The sequence below is a fragment of the Rhea pennata genome, chromosome 15 (genome assembly GCF_028389875.1).
Source record: "Rhea pennata isolate bPtePen1 chromosome 15, bPtePen1.pri, whole genome shotgun sequence".
Lineage (NCBI taxonomy): Eukaryota > Metazoa > Chordata > Aves > Rheiformes > Rheidae > Rhea > Rhea pennata.
Window position 1 is genome coordinate 3,533,163 of NC_084677.1, and position 13,820 is coordinate 3,546,982.

At 50.3% G+C, this 13,820-nt stretch overlaps 1 protein-coding gene across 2 annotated transcripts in view; it reads left to right on the plus strand.

Moving 5' to 3' along the window:
• The first annotated feature begins 5,604 nt into the window (after nt 1–5,604).
• Nucleotides 5,605–13,820, plus strand: part of XPO6 (exportin 6) — a 62,109-nt gene continuing 53,893 nt past the window's right edge. For both annotated transcript variants that reach the window (XM_062588781.1, XM_062588782.1), the window contains exon 1: nt 5,605–5,719. In XM_062588781.1, coding sequence (XP_062444765.1) covers nt 5,717–5,719 — 3 coding nt within the window. In that variant the 5' untranslated portion in view covers nt 5,605–5,716. The remainder of the gene's footprint in view (nt 5,720–13,820) is intronic.

A 13,820-nucleotide genomic window follows, 5' to 3' on the forward strand; every position in this document is an offset into this window, starting at 1 on the left:
TGGGCGAGGGAGCCCCGCGAGCGGGCGTGCGTGGTGCCTGTGCCTGGCAGCTCTGCCAAGGGGTTCGACCGCCCGCCTCGGGCCCCAGCCGCCGTGGCCAAATCCTGCGGTCGGTGCGTGTCTGTGCACGGCCATGCTCAGCACATGCCCGCGCGCTGCGCTCAGCGTGCACGGCCGTGCTCCATGTACACCCGTGTGCATGGCCGTACTCAGGGCATGCCTGCGCGCTGCGCTCAGCGTGCACGGCCGTGCTCTGTGTACACACGTGTGCATGGCCGTACTCAGGGCATGCCTGCGTGCTGCGCTCAGCGTGCACGGCCGTGCTCCATGTACACCCGTGTGCATGGCCGTACTCAGGGCATGCCTGCGTGCTGTGCTCAGCGTGCACGGCCGTGCTCCGTGTACTCGCGTGTGCCCAGCGGTGCGCGGTGCACACCCGCGTGCTGCGCTCAGCGTGCCCAGCGTTGCTCCGTGTACACACATGTGCTCAGCTGTGCACGGCGCACGCCCGTGTGCTGCGCTCAGCGTGCACAGCGTTGCTCCGTGTACACGCATGTGCTCAGCTGTGCACGGCGCACGCCCGTGTGCTGCGCTCAGCGTGCACGGCCGTGCTCCGTGTACCCGTGTGTGCCCAGCGGCACGTGGTGCACGCCCGCGTGCTGCGCTCAGCGTGCACAGCCGTGCTCCGTGAACCCGCGTGTGCCCAGCGGCGCGTGGCGCACGCCCGCGTGCTGCGCTCAGCGTGCCCGGTGCGAGCAGGTCTCGCAGAGCGGCAGGCCCCGCGGGGCGGTGACCCCTCCGCCACCCTTCGCCCCGCAGCCCAGCCGGGCCTGGGGAGGCTCTGCGGCCCCCGGCGCGCGGAGAGGCCCCTGCTCCCCGCAGGCGGCAGGGACGCCCCCGTGCAGCGGGTGCAGGGGGGCCGCCCCTGCAGCCGGGCCCCCACGATCCCCCCTGCCGGACCTCCGGGTGCGGCGCCGGCGCCCTGGCACCCACCCAGACGCGCACTCACCCAGGATCGCCCCGCAGGGAGCCACAAAAATGTTAAAATTTAATGCGTCGGCTAATGGGCCGAGCGAAGAGGAGCGGCGCGGCGGGGAAAGGGGCCGCTCGCGCCGCAGGGAGCCCCGGCGGCTCCTGGGTGCCCCTCCGGCCCGCGCTGCCCGCCCTCCGGCGCCGGCTGCTGGGACCCCGCTCCCTCCGCGGCCGCGCCAGGCTCCACGAACACCCACGAGCTGCCCTGCGGCGCCGCGGGATCCAGCAGCTGGGCGCCGGACCCTGGCTCCGGCGCAGGAGATGGCCCACCGCGGGGACGCGGGTCCGGGTCGGTCCCGCACCGGGTGGGAAGAAAAAGCCCCCGCGGCTTTGGTCTTGCCTCGCTGCGGGGCTGCCCGGCACGGCCCGCGCCCCACCTCGCACCCCGGTATTTGGGGGGCCTTCTGTCACCTCTCGGCCCCGCATTCCTGCGGGAATTTGGAAGCAATTCCTCGGTGTGTAATCTGCAAATGGCCTCAGGGACTTTGCGGGGGAAGAAGCTCTCCGGCTTCGCCGCATCTCTGCTGCCGTTCCCGGAGGAGTCTCGCACCGGAGCTCTGCCACGGCCTTCCGGTGCATCCCGCTCCGGCAGGAGCAGCGCTTACCGGCCTCCCTTTTCCCTGCCTCTCTCCCGGTATTTCCCACCGAGGAAAACACCCAGCAAGGGCTTTCCACCTGCTCCATGCTGGCTGTGGGCATGGGACCTGCTGGAGTTTGTAGAGCAGATTATTGCTGAGTCACTTAGGAGACACAGGGAGCGGCTGGGGTTTGCCATAAAAAAAGTAGCGTTCCCTTGCACTGCGAAGTTGCCTTATTGCACTCGTACGGTACGGCTTAACCCTCCTCTTCCAATCACTTTCTATTAAGGAGAAGCGCGGTTCAGCTCCTCGTTTATACGTTGCGCCTAGAATGAGTTACAGCTCAGTTTGCGTTAGGAACAATAAAATGAGATGGAAACGCATACCCCGCCGGACTTGAAGGGAAGGACAGACAGCTGCTTGACTGGAATTAGTCTTAGACTCACCCTGGAGGCAAACTCCAAGCTGCAAAATTTGAACAAAGCAATTAAATGTAGGGAAAATTTGAATGCATGGTTGAACAGGCTGGAATCAAGGTTGGAGCTGTGCGGGAAGCTTTGATAAAATGGTTTCAAATCATGTTTCAATGCATTTGTGTGCATGTTTATAATAAAGCTAATTAAGGGACAAACCATGCAGTAGGGAATGATTTTCACAAATTCTGTTCCCTTAGTCTCTTAAAGCAGCTATTCAGGTCTACGGTATTTCCCCTTCCTCTGCTTTTTAAGGCATAAAGTTACCAAAAAAAAAAAGGGGGGGGGGGAGGAAAAAGCCAAGCGGGGTGTTTTCTCCCAGTTACTCAGTTTTCTCTGAGTAGTCACACTTGGGGCTGGTTAGGATGTAGTCTGAATCCTATTTCCTCTCTCTTTCGGAAGCAGAAAATTAAGGGAATGAGGTTAGGACCACAAATTAAAACCTAAGGGCTGCAGTCAGTGAATATTTAGAGTGATCGTATCCGTTCTGCTTAATGAATAGGCTTTCCAGCAGTGGGAAGAGCCCCAAAAATGGGATGAAGGAGGAGGAGGGTCTGGTCACAGCAGTGCTCCTGGACATGCTCCTCCTTATTGCTCCATCAGTGACACTGGTGAGAGCGGTGGTTCTCCCATCCACTTTTCTCCAAGATCGACAACTCAAATTCTTGGGTGAGGCAGTGTGAGACCTTTCATTTCCACAGCAGTGCAAGGCACAAGGGTGCTTTTCTGCCCGGGCTGCAGATGTTTCTAAACCAGGGCGAAAGGCTTGAGAAGCTCAGAGCATGCTCTCAGCTTCAAAGTATTACCTTCCCCCTTGCATTTCCCAAAGGAAATATGAGTGGGGATCATCATTACAAACCCAAGGATTTGTAGGAATACTGTAGGATTAGGATTTCAGGAAGACAAGTTCTGTTTATTCAGACTTCCTATGATCACAGGCTGACTCCAGAACGTAGGAGCACAGGAGAAAAGCACGCTGTTAAGATCCAGCCTTTCAGCTCTTTGATGGAAGGTTAAACCCGGCAGCTCTCATCTCCAGGACCACCAGCCCTCCAACAAAAGCCGGCAACGACCACGTCAGGAATAAAAAGCACAGCAGCCCCAACCTCCCTAGGCTTGCTTTCAGCATCAGAGCAGGTATGCACTCATTTGCTGCCCTTTTCCAGGTCATGCTTTGCGCCCAGCTGCTTTCTCTCTCGTTTCTTGGTCCTCACCAGCTTGCTTTGTGCCTTCGGCCTGCCGAATCCCTGCTGCCCTATGCAAGAAAGCTGAATGTGGCTTTGTTGGAACTAAAGTCACAGCCCCTGATAATCCAGTGCCAAAAGAAGCGGGTTTCCACGGCCTCAAAACTAAGGAGCTGCGAAGGCAGCAGATTTCTATCGGGCAGGAGGTTTTCTGTGGTCTGAAGTGTATGCCCCAAAGCACATGTCAACAAACAACTTGTTAGAATAACAAACGGCAATAATCTTATTATCCTTTTAATGGTCACCATGGTAACCTGTGCTCTGAAAATGCAGCTGTGATATCTTGATGTAACGATCCCTGCTCTAAGTGGCAGCTTGAGGCAATTCCAGCCTCTGTTAAAAAAAACACGTGCAAGCGTGCGCATAGCTTGGCTCCGCTTTGCGATTTGGAGGTGTTTGAGAGGTTTTGGAGGCTGTGCTCTGCCTCCTGGTGCGTATGGTAATTCATCAGCACGTACCAGCAGACAGATTTATCTTACGAGCAGCCAGGCAGCGTTGTCTTGGCTGCAGTCTGCAAGCCTCCTGTGGAGGAGTTTTTGTCTTGGGGAGCAAACACACTTGTTAGGGCCCTTCCTCATGCTGAAAAGTCCTGGGGGCACCTAAATCGGGTCATCTTAGGGCTCGACTATGGCTCCTTCACGCGCATGGGATTCATCTGTGTTTACCGAACACAGCGCTACGGTGCAGAGCCATGCAGATGGGCTACCTGGCCCAGGAACAACAGTTCCACAAACAGGGAATGAATCCTGGAAAGGTGATCCGCAGGCAAGGCGGCGGCCTGGCGCTTCCCTGCTCTGCCCAGAGCAGCCGGGATTAGAAGCACCAAAGCAGGAGAAAACCTACAGTGGGGAAAACATGGACTGTTCAATCGTAATCTCCTTGGTAAGCCTTGCAGTTAGTTACACACCCATGGAGGATTTATTTTTCTCTGTCTCTCCTGTTTTGTTTAATCCTCTAATGCGACTGCGAGCATCTGCAATATTCTCAAGTGTATATAGCTCCACTTTAGAGCCTATTAAGCCACTGGTTTCAGTGATCTCTTGTAATGGCAAATGCGATAGGAGAATTTGCAAACTGTAAGAAGTATTTTGACCTGTATTAACTTCACTGGCTTTAGGCTCTGACTGGCTGGTCCCAGCTTTTTATTTATTTATTTATTTTTGGAAGGCAGCAATTAAAGCTTTTATTTCCCGTTTTAAACCCATCCACTGTTCTGGATCTCTCCATTACGTCTTGTCTCCAGTGCACTTAGGCCATGAGAAAACCGAGGACCACAAAGAGCCCTAGGAACGAATTAAAGTTGCGGGATTGGAGTAGGTACCAGAGGAGCTTTCTAAACGACACTAAGTGCTCTTTATTGTTGCTGACTATAAAGTGTTTTTTTTTTCGCATTTTTTTTTAACCAGCTATGTGAGTCATGAGCACAAAGCCACGGACACAACGTCCTTGTGTGTCCAGAGGTCCCTGAGCGCAGGCGAAGCCGCGAGCAGCTGGGGCGTCTTTGCCTGCAGGGCCCCCCAGGCACCGGGCGCTGCTCCCCGCGCCCTCAGGGCCGCAGAGGGGAGCGCCCAAGGGCGCTGATGTTAAGGACGCTCCTGTCACCCAGTGCAGGAAACGCTCGCGCTGCCGAGTGCCTGGCAGAGGAAACTCGGCGCGGCCACGGGCCGCGGTGCCGCCGAGGGGCGCGGGCCGCGCCGAGGCCTCGGCCCAGGCCCCGGCCCCGCCGCTGCTAAGCAACGCGCGCCCGGCAACGGGGCGTCGCGAGCCACGCCCGGAGGGGGCGTGGCCAGCCGGAGCACCGCCCCTTTCCGCAGCCCCTCCCCCCGACACACGCGGGTGAGCGGCGGGCCCAGCCCCTCCCGCGCCGCGACTTCCTGCCGAGCGGGAAGCGCTCCCTGCGCGCATGCGCAGACGCGCCGGGGCGGGTCGAGGCGCACCTCCGGGCGAGCACCTTCCTCCCGGCGCGCCCTTCTCCGCCATGGCGGCGGGCGGCACGCCGCGCCCGGCTGCGCCTGCGCCCCGCGCCGCCGCCTTCGCTCCGATTGGCCGCGGCGCGGCGGCGCGGCGCGGCGTCCGCTTCCGGCGGCGGGGCGGGGCGGGGCGGTTGGGGGCGGGGCAGAGCCGCCCTCCCGGTGCGAGGCGGGATGCGCCTGGCGTAGCCACCGGCCGCGCCGAGACCCGCCGCGCCGCCCGCCCGCACCCTCCTCGGCCCGCCCCGGCGCTCCGGCCCGGGGGCTGGGCGCCGGGCCGCTCCGCTCGGCGCGGGGCCCGGGGGCTGCGGCCGGCGGGGGCTGGCCGGCGCATGGGCGGGGAGGGCCCGCCACCGGCCGTGACATGAGCGCAGCGCGGCGCCCTGCCTAGAGCCGCTCCGCGGGAGCCGCCCGCAGCCATGGTGAGTGCGAGCGGGGGCGCCCGCCAGGGGCGGCCCGGCGGGGCCTGCGGCCTGCTCGGGGCCTGCGCCCGGCGGCGGCCCCGGGGCCGCGGGCAGCGACGGCGCAGCCTCCGCCCCGGCGGGAGGGCCGGAAGGCAGGAGTTCCCGCTGGGCGCCTTCGTGCGAGTGGGCGTGCGAAATCGTGGGTTCCCTCTAATGACAGCCGTAAATCTGCACCGTTCTCTTTCAGTTTAGCCTTGGAGAAGCCCTGCGAGTGGCCTGGATTGTTTTCGGTACAGAGCGTTATTTAATGCTTCTGCTGATACTAGTCTTCCGTCATCGCTGAGCAGTGGTAACCTTATTTGTTTCTGATACTGTTGAGAGTTACAGACCTAAGGCATGCTTGATTTGCACGATCTCCGTTCTTGGTGATAAGGAAGAAGAGGCGTCTTTGATCCATCGGGTGCATTCGCAGTCAGGCTTGCAGAGCTGGTGGGTGGAAATCTGTCCTCCGAGTGTTGCGATGCTGCTCGGTATCGCAGCACTCAGTGCCCACAGTGCTATGCTAAGTGACAAATGTCATCTTTAGTTTTTCTTTCTGCACCCTACCTGGAAGGGAACTTAGTGCAGGGTGTATTGAGTTGGCAGTGGGAGTCTAAAGCAGCATACTTGCCACGGATTGGTAAGTAGAGAGGTATGTTCAGCAGCACTGGATCTGCTCATGGAAAACTGTCTCTTGTCATAGCAGCGGTATCTTGCTGCTGAGAGTGCTGCCAGGTGAAGGTAGTAGTTGTTAGGCCACTAGTCACCTGCTTTCCATCTTAAACAATGCGGGATCAGGCCTTGCAATCCTCTTCTTCAGGAAACTGGGATCCTGACTTGTAATCACGAATGTTTTTGCTAAGGAGACAAAAAATGATGTCAGCGCATTACTTGATGTGTTTCTGGTATTCTTGCGCTACTGCTAGTTTACTGAAACCGTATTCCTTGTAACTCATCTAGCTTGAGTTTTGTTAGTCCCTTTGAGATTTTTTGGTAGACCATGCCGTATCTCCTGGGGTGGGATACAGCATCCTTTTAAAACATGAATAGCACACTGTTACTTGCAAATGTGGTTTTGCACACATTTCTTGATCAGTTGGAAGGGGCATATCTGCCTACGCAGAATGGACTCCTGACCTGTCTGCCAAATGGCATAGTATTTTCTAAATCTAGCTTCAGCAAAGCTAGGGGAAAAAGAAGATCTTATTAGTTCCCTAGTTCAAGAAATTGAATAAATATTATGGTTAAATTCTAAGAATTTGATAGATCAACATGTTGTGTGTAGCAAGCTCTAATTATGCTTATAGAAAGAAGTAATCTACTAACCATTGCAAGTGGCGAAAGGAATTATTGATTCTTCCCTTGCCTGCAGATAGACATGCACATTTGGCCTGATGAATTACAGCTTTTTTTCTTTTGAACATCAAATTGTTGGTTCACCTGAAAGCCAAGTAGGGGATGTGAACATCGAGCAGCAGTCACTGGGCTATGCTGCTGAACTTACCACTGTAATGCATCACAGGGCTAATGTGCAAGATTTTCCTTATGTTTTCATTTTCTTGAATTTTACAAATGGGTGTGTTCTTCCACTAATGCACCCGCCTTCCAAGAAACAGTTGGAAGGGTTGATTCTGAAGGTAAGATCCCATTAGGCATAGTGGGAGCAATAAAACGTAATTAAACCTCGCTATTAAAACATGGATTTGAGGAAGACGATTTTTTTAGCTGAAGTTGATGTGGGTTGAAACTTAAGGGTGTAAACAATAGAACCAATGATGAGTTAGAGCTTTCTTCCTGAAGTGGGGAGGAATGATGAAAACAACCCACTGCAAAGTCAATAAAAGAGCACCTATCAAAGGCAGCGGGGTAAACTGCAGTGTTACGCAGTGCACTCTAAAATCCCATCACAATGTCATATAGGTGCAAATTTAGTGTGATTTGATTCCACAAACTATCTTATGCCACCACTGAAAAGCTGTTTAGTGTTGTAGGAAACTTGAATCTGTAAGCAATCAGTCTCCTGGTTCTTGAGGTGTTAACAGTTCTTCGGCAGCTTTACTAAATCGAGCTTTGTGGTCATAAGATTGCGTGTGGCTGTTCTTGTGAGCTTGTGACATGTCAGACTACTAGTGCGAATTGTGCATCTGGTAAATAACTTTTATACAGCATCCAGCTCGAGGTTTTTGTGGAGCGATGTGCATCAATGTTGGTGATGTCTTGAGATCTCTGTGGGGGGAAAAAGGTGGGTAGAATATGGTCTTTGCAAATGGATTTCTTTAAACATAGAATAACTAGATCTGTCTTGCATACTCAGATGGCACTCTTCAAACTTTCTTCTTCTTTAATAGACCAAGAAGTATAATTTAAACTAGTCAAATTTTAGGATCCATTTGGTGACTTTTAGCAGAAAGCTTCAATACACTGACTAATCCTTGAATGCTTTCTTTTTTGCATCCAAGCTACACGTTTGTCGTTCTGTCACTGATCTTTCACTTTTGTTTTGCTTCCATCAGAAAAGGTCACTTATTTCTGAACTAGCAAGAGATCAGTGGCAGAAAACATCATGGGCTCTGGGCTGCAGAGTGCATTCTTCTATTATCTGTGATTTATAACCCACAAGCTATGAAAAGAACAACTTAGGAAAAAAGGTTTCTTCCAGGAAGTGCTATTTTCTTAAGTATCTGTCCTTAAAGACATCATAGAAAGTCAACCCTCCGGCTGGAGGACTGTAAGCAGATTTCTTGCATGTACTGGCTTTACCCACAAAACAAGGCACTCTTTCATGGTATCGTTGGGTCTCATAAGCATGTAGCAAAGTGGAAAACATACAATAAAAGTAGAAGAGCATCTAGAGAAGCCTGCCTCCGTGTTCTGCGTGAAGCAAATACATTTGTAAAAATGGAAGTAGGCAGTGGCTGTGTATAGCTTGAGTCTTTTCCTAAGCTCTCCGTAGCAGCATCCTAGCTTTTATGTTATAGCTCCCATAATTACCTTGCAAATTATTTTTGTAGCAGTAAAGTACTGTCATTTTCTTATGCCTAAAAGCTTGCTATGGAGAACTGACAATGACTTAAGCCTTCCATTTGCTAAGGAATAACTTATGTCCGGATTGCAGAGTATTTAGCCAGCTGCAGATTATTCCGGTATTCTTCATCACCGAGGGGCTTGCTAAATTATCAGAATAGCTCATGTTTGTAATGTATGGCAGCATAGCTGAGGCTGCTGGCCCTGAAGCTGGATCAGGTCCATGAGGTGTCTGAACCATCCCTCATTTGTGGGACTGCTTCTGAGGCTCACGGGGAAGGTGGCAGGAAACTTTTTGCTTTTACAGCCACCTCTGTCTTGGCTGCCCCATCTCACCAGGGCCTCGTGCACTATGTTGTTTGGGCTGCTGCCGCCCCAGCGTGGAGCAGCTGAGCCGTGGGGATGTTTTGCCGTTTTCCTCTACATCTCTTGCTGTCATCAAGGTGCCTGTTGCAGAGCGCTCCGTGATTGCCGTGGCAGGCAGGAAGTGCCAGCGCATGACGGGATTGCCTCTGCTGTAAGGGGAGGTTTGCAAAGACCGAGTCAGAGAGCCGGAGCGTATCGTCCCTCCGGCAACTCTGTGCAAACTCCAGAACCGCTGCCGAACGTGCACCACCAGAACTAGACTATTGCGGTGTAGGTTCTGTCAGCTGCCTGCGTATCCCGTAAGATACATAGTTTAAAAATAAAAGTCAACCTTTTTAAAAACCCTCTGACTCACTCTGCTGAGTAGAGAAGAGAATAGGAACTTCTCAGCTCTAGCCTCAGCGCTAACATCTGGCTTCCCTTTTTGGCCTTTCAGTCGCATAACATTTTGTGCCCCTGTGGAGTATTATCTTCATTTTATTAAAACGTAAAATAAAAGCTAAGGCTTAAAACCTATAAACTGTTTCATATATTTATTAGTTTTGCAGTAAAGCTTCTCCATAACTACAGAGTGTAGCACCGTGTGGTAGGCGGCCCAGTGACCGGTTTTCTTCGTGGCAGCGCCGGCCTTTAGTGCTGTGGTCCGCCTGAGGTGGCTGCGTGTAAGTCATAAACCTGTAGGTCAGTTTGGGCAAAGTTAGAGGAAAGGGGGAATCGCAACTGAGCTTGTAGTTGAAAATTAATGTTAAGTGTGGCTATCGAGGCTATTTCTCCCATAATGAAAGTTGTTTCCCTGAAGAATATAGCTTAGTAGAATGGATGTACCTAATACCTCCCAGTATCTGTTACAGTTCTACGTAGCATGTTTCAAAGCCCTTAGTGACTAACGGAGGCTACACCGGCTCCAGTCAGACTAAAAGCTGTTAAGGCAAAATTGTTGAGGGCTCTAATTTGCCTCAAGATCTACTCAACTATCTTGAAAAGCCTCTCCGCACTAGGTACTGTTGGTGGTAATCCACTGATGGATGAGTGTTCCTTGTTGAGATTACTTTAGCAGAAAAGCATTAACACCTGGCAAACGTAATTAAGTTCACGCAGGAACTCAGCACTATGAAGAGACTGTTCAGTACTTAAAAGCTTTTATGAAGTTATACTCCAAATATTTTAATGCATACTGTTAGCTGTTGCCATTTGTCTCATTAATTGCTTGAACACGAGATCAAGGACAGGGAGCTGCTATTAATTTTTTAATGGATATGGGGGGTCTGCAAAATAAAAGATGTAGCTTTTATGTGTATACACTGATATCTGGTTGGTAGAATAATGTGTCTTAAAATCGTTAAAATCATTATTCTTTATCAGTCAGCAGATACGCTCTTCTAGTATCTCTATTTGTATTTTAGTCCCTGCTGCTCTGGCCTCCTTTGTATCCTGAGTTTTCTATTTTTTTTAGAGGAAATTTAAGTTATTTACCAGGTTCATTTTGCCAAAATAAGGCTTAGAATGCCAGTTATAATAATGTATACTAGTTCTGGTGTAAAGATTTGGAAACTCCAATGCAAATGTAAACATTAGCAGTTTTGTAGGAAAAAAAACACTTTTTCTAAATATGCAAGTGATCGATAGATGAATGAGTAATTTCTATGTAGCCTCTTTCTCTCTGCAAGCATGTGGTCAGAAATTCTCTGTGAGAGGTTCTGTGCTCTGGGAGACTGGGAAGTGGTGCAGATTTTCCATGCTGACTCCGGGCGCAAGAGCATGTGAATTTTATGTAGGGGGATTCCTTTGTGAGGCAACTCTTCTCCAGCCTTTTTTCCCCTTATTTTTTGATTCCTGTTTAGAAGCAAGGTAGAAAGTTTTCACTCCATCTGAAGTGTTTCAGACGCTGTTTCTTTTCTTTTTTTTTAGCAACATCTGAAATTCTTTTCCTTTTTTTTCCTCCCTAATCTTCATTGATCACCCTCCCATAGGGATTCTGTCCAGAATTACATTTCTTTTACGTTTTTCCAGCTCTTTGCATTCATGCTCCAAATTATCTTATTTGCTTTAGCATCTCCAAACTTGTGGCTGGGTCTGCAAGTCTGTGTCTATTTTTACCAACTTGATTTAATATTTTATTAAAGCTTTAATTGCAAGATGAATTTCATCTTGAGGGATTTTTATATTTCCTTTTTTTATTTTATTTTTTTTTTGAGGAAAGGCACATGCTTGTCTGTTTTGTATACTGGCTTGTGAGGAAGCCAAAATCAGTGTTGAATACATAGGACACTGCCTTCTAGAAGAAAGATTTCCCCCCCCCCTTTTTTTGGGAGATGACTTTGAAAATTCTATGTTGTGCGTGCTTTATTCTCTCCAAGGGGTAAAAACAGTGAATCCTCCTGCACAGCAGTACTGATAGTCCGATAGTCCTTTTCTTTTAGGTTGAGGGCTGTTTATTCCACTGAAGTTTATCCAAAAGGCTGTCTGGAGTGGTAGCTGATAAACAGCATGTTTAAAACAAAGATCTGCAGAGGTGACTCTAAAGAAAGCTGTCTTGTCGTTCTCAGATTTGTCCTGCCCCTCCCCATTGCTCAGTTCCTTTGCTTGTGGAAAGGAAGACTCTGCTTTCTACAGCTTCTCGAGTTTCTCTCTGCAAGCATGAAAAAAAAAGGAAAGAGGAGGGAGATGCAATCTGCAGCCGGTAATCTCTGAAGTGCAAGAGCAGATGGACACTCAGGAGCGAGGGTTTCCCCGCTCTGGCCGGTCCCCGTGCCTGAGGTTAGGGGTGTACACGCTGGGAGGCTCGGACACCAGGAGCAGGAGCTCCTGTCTTGCTCTTGGGGAAACGTGATGGAAGAAAATGCTGCTTTACAGCAGCTCGCCACAAAGTTTCAGCAGCTGCTTCTAGTTTCCTGCTGGCGGGGTGCAGAGGAGGGGACCAGGTCACGCTGGCCCCGCGGACCCTGGCGTGGGAAGGGTGGCCCTGCCCCGGGGGCTGCCCCCTGCCATTCCCCTATGGCCGCAAGGAGATGCGGCCACGCGAGCTGGCTGCTGTTGTGAAACATCCCCGAGCACAGAAGCATCACAAACACCAACCTTTTGTTGTTCCTTAAGTGGACGAGATGTTTCTCCTGAATGCGCAGTTTTTTGGAAACACTTAAAACACTCTTGTAGAGTTATTCCCATGGTAAGCGTTATACACCTTAGCTTCATTATACACCCTTAAATGTCCAGCTCGGGTTTTAATGCTCTTACTAGGAGTTAAACTTAAAATGTTGCAGTTTTTCCTTCTCACTTTGACAGAGAGATGGGCATATTACAAAATATGCTCTCTTTGAATACTGCAGTCATACCTCCTTGGCGTTCCGGTCTGACCAGCGTGGTATATTGGGCTAGGTGTAATCCTTACCCCAAGAATTCTGTAGCCTAAATCTCACGTTGAGGGTGTTCTACGTAGCCTGGTGTTGGGAGAGCTTATCCTTGAGGTAACAGGCTTAACTCCTAGCAGGAGCAAATGTCAAAGAACTACCTGGAAAATACGTACCTGGGATTTCTTCGGAGCAGTTAAAATCTCGGTGCGGATTGCCTTTTGATTGAATGGCATCTAAAGAAAAGTGCCTTTTAAGAATATGCTGAATAATTGTTTTCTTCTTAGATTCACTTTCTTTGCTGGTTGTAATACTGATCTAAATTAATATTCATGTGTGCATATGTTTTAAAGACTCGTTAAGTCAAGATTGCAACCAGATGCAAGTCAGGGGGCTTGTTTGCATAGTACTGAGTGTTGTCTGTAGGTTCAGATAAATAAGGGTTTATAATATTTACACTCCTGCAGACAGTGAAGTGTTTGAGAAATGCTTTTGAAAATCTGTTAATACAGCTTGGACAGTTTTATGCTGATATGCAAGCATGCCAGGATTACAGCCTTTACCAGATACCTCTCTTACTCTTTTTCATCCTTCTGTCTGGTCAAAGGCCCTACCATGCTGGAACACCTCGTGAGAAGAAAGTTTTTGAGCAATTTTAAGTATCAAATGTCCAGCCATAAGAGCAACAAGAATAGTGTTATTTGTAATAAAAACCAGTTAAAACTTCTTGCTAGCCAAACTTTAGCTAAAAGGCCTATAATTTCATCATGTTCCTTTTGTAAGTTCATCTTGCATGCTGCTGCACTGTTCATGTATTATTCCAGACCATGTGAGCAAGAAGATTCAAGCCTTTTTCTTCAGTAGTTTGTAGTGGTTTATATTCCACATTACATCTCCCCTCCTTCCCCCCTACACACTTGTAGGCAAAACACAATGACCTTGGAAACTGTTTCCAGCCTGTCGTCTTTTAACCTAAATTTGCCTTGGAAGTGTTCTCTCAAAATGAATGATAAACTGTGTGTGTTTGTTTGGGCCACCCCTATGATCTTGTTTGTGCAAGCCTAGATTTGTTTGTGCAGATAAAATGGATAAGTAGATAATTGATTTTTGATTTTTACAATGTGACTACTGTCTGAAACTTCAGAGTGGCCCTTCCTACACTCACAGCACCTTACAAGGAAAAGGACAGGACCATCCACCGAGATATTGCAGGCTTGTTTTAGGGGTGGCACATTTTGGGGAAGCGAACAGAAGGAGGATGTGAGGTGATGGGACAGACTGTAACACTAAGATTGCAAAAGTGTTCCCCGCAGAGACGTGAATTTCTAGGCTTTGCTGGAAGA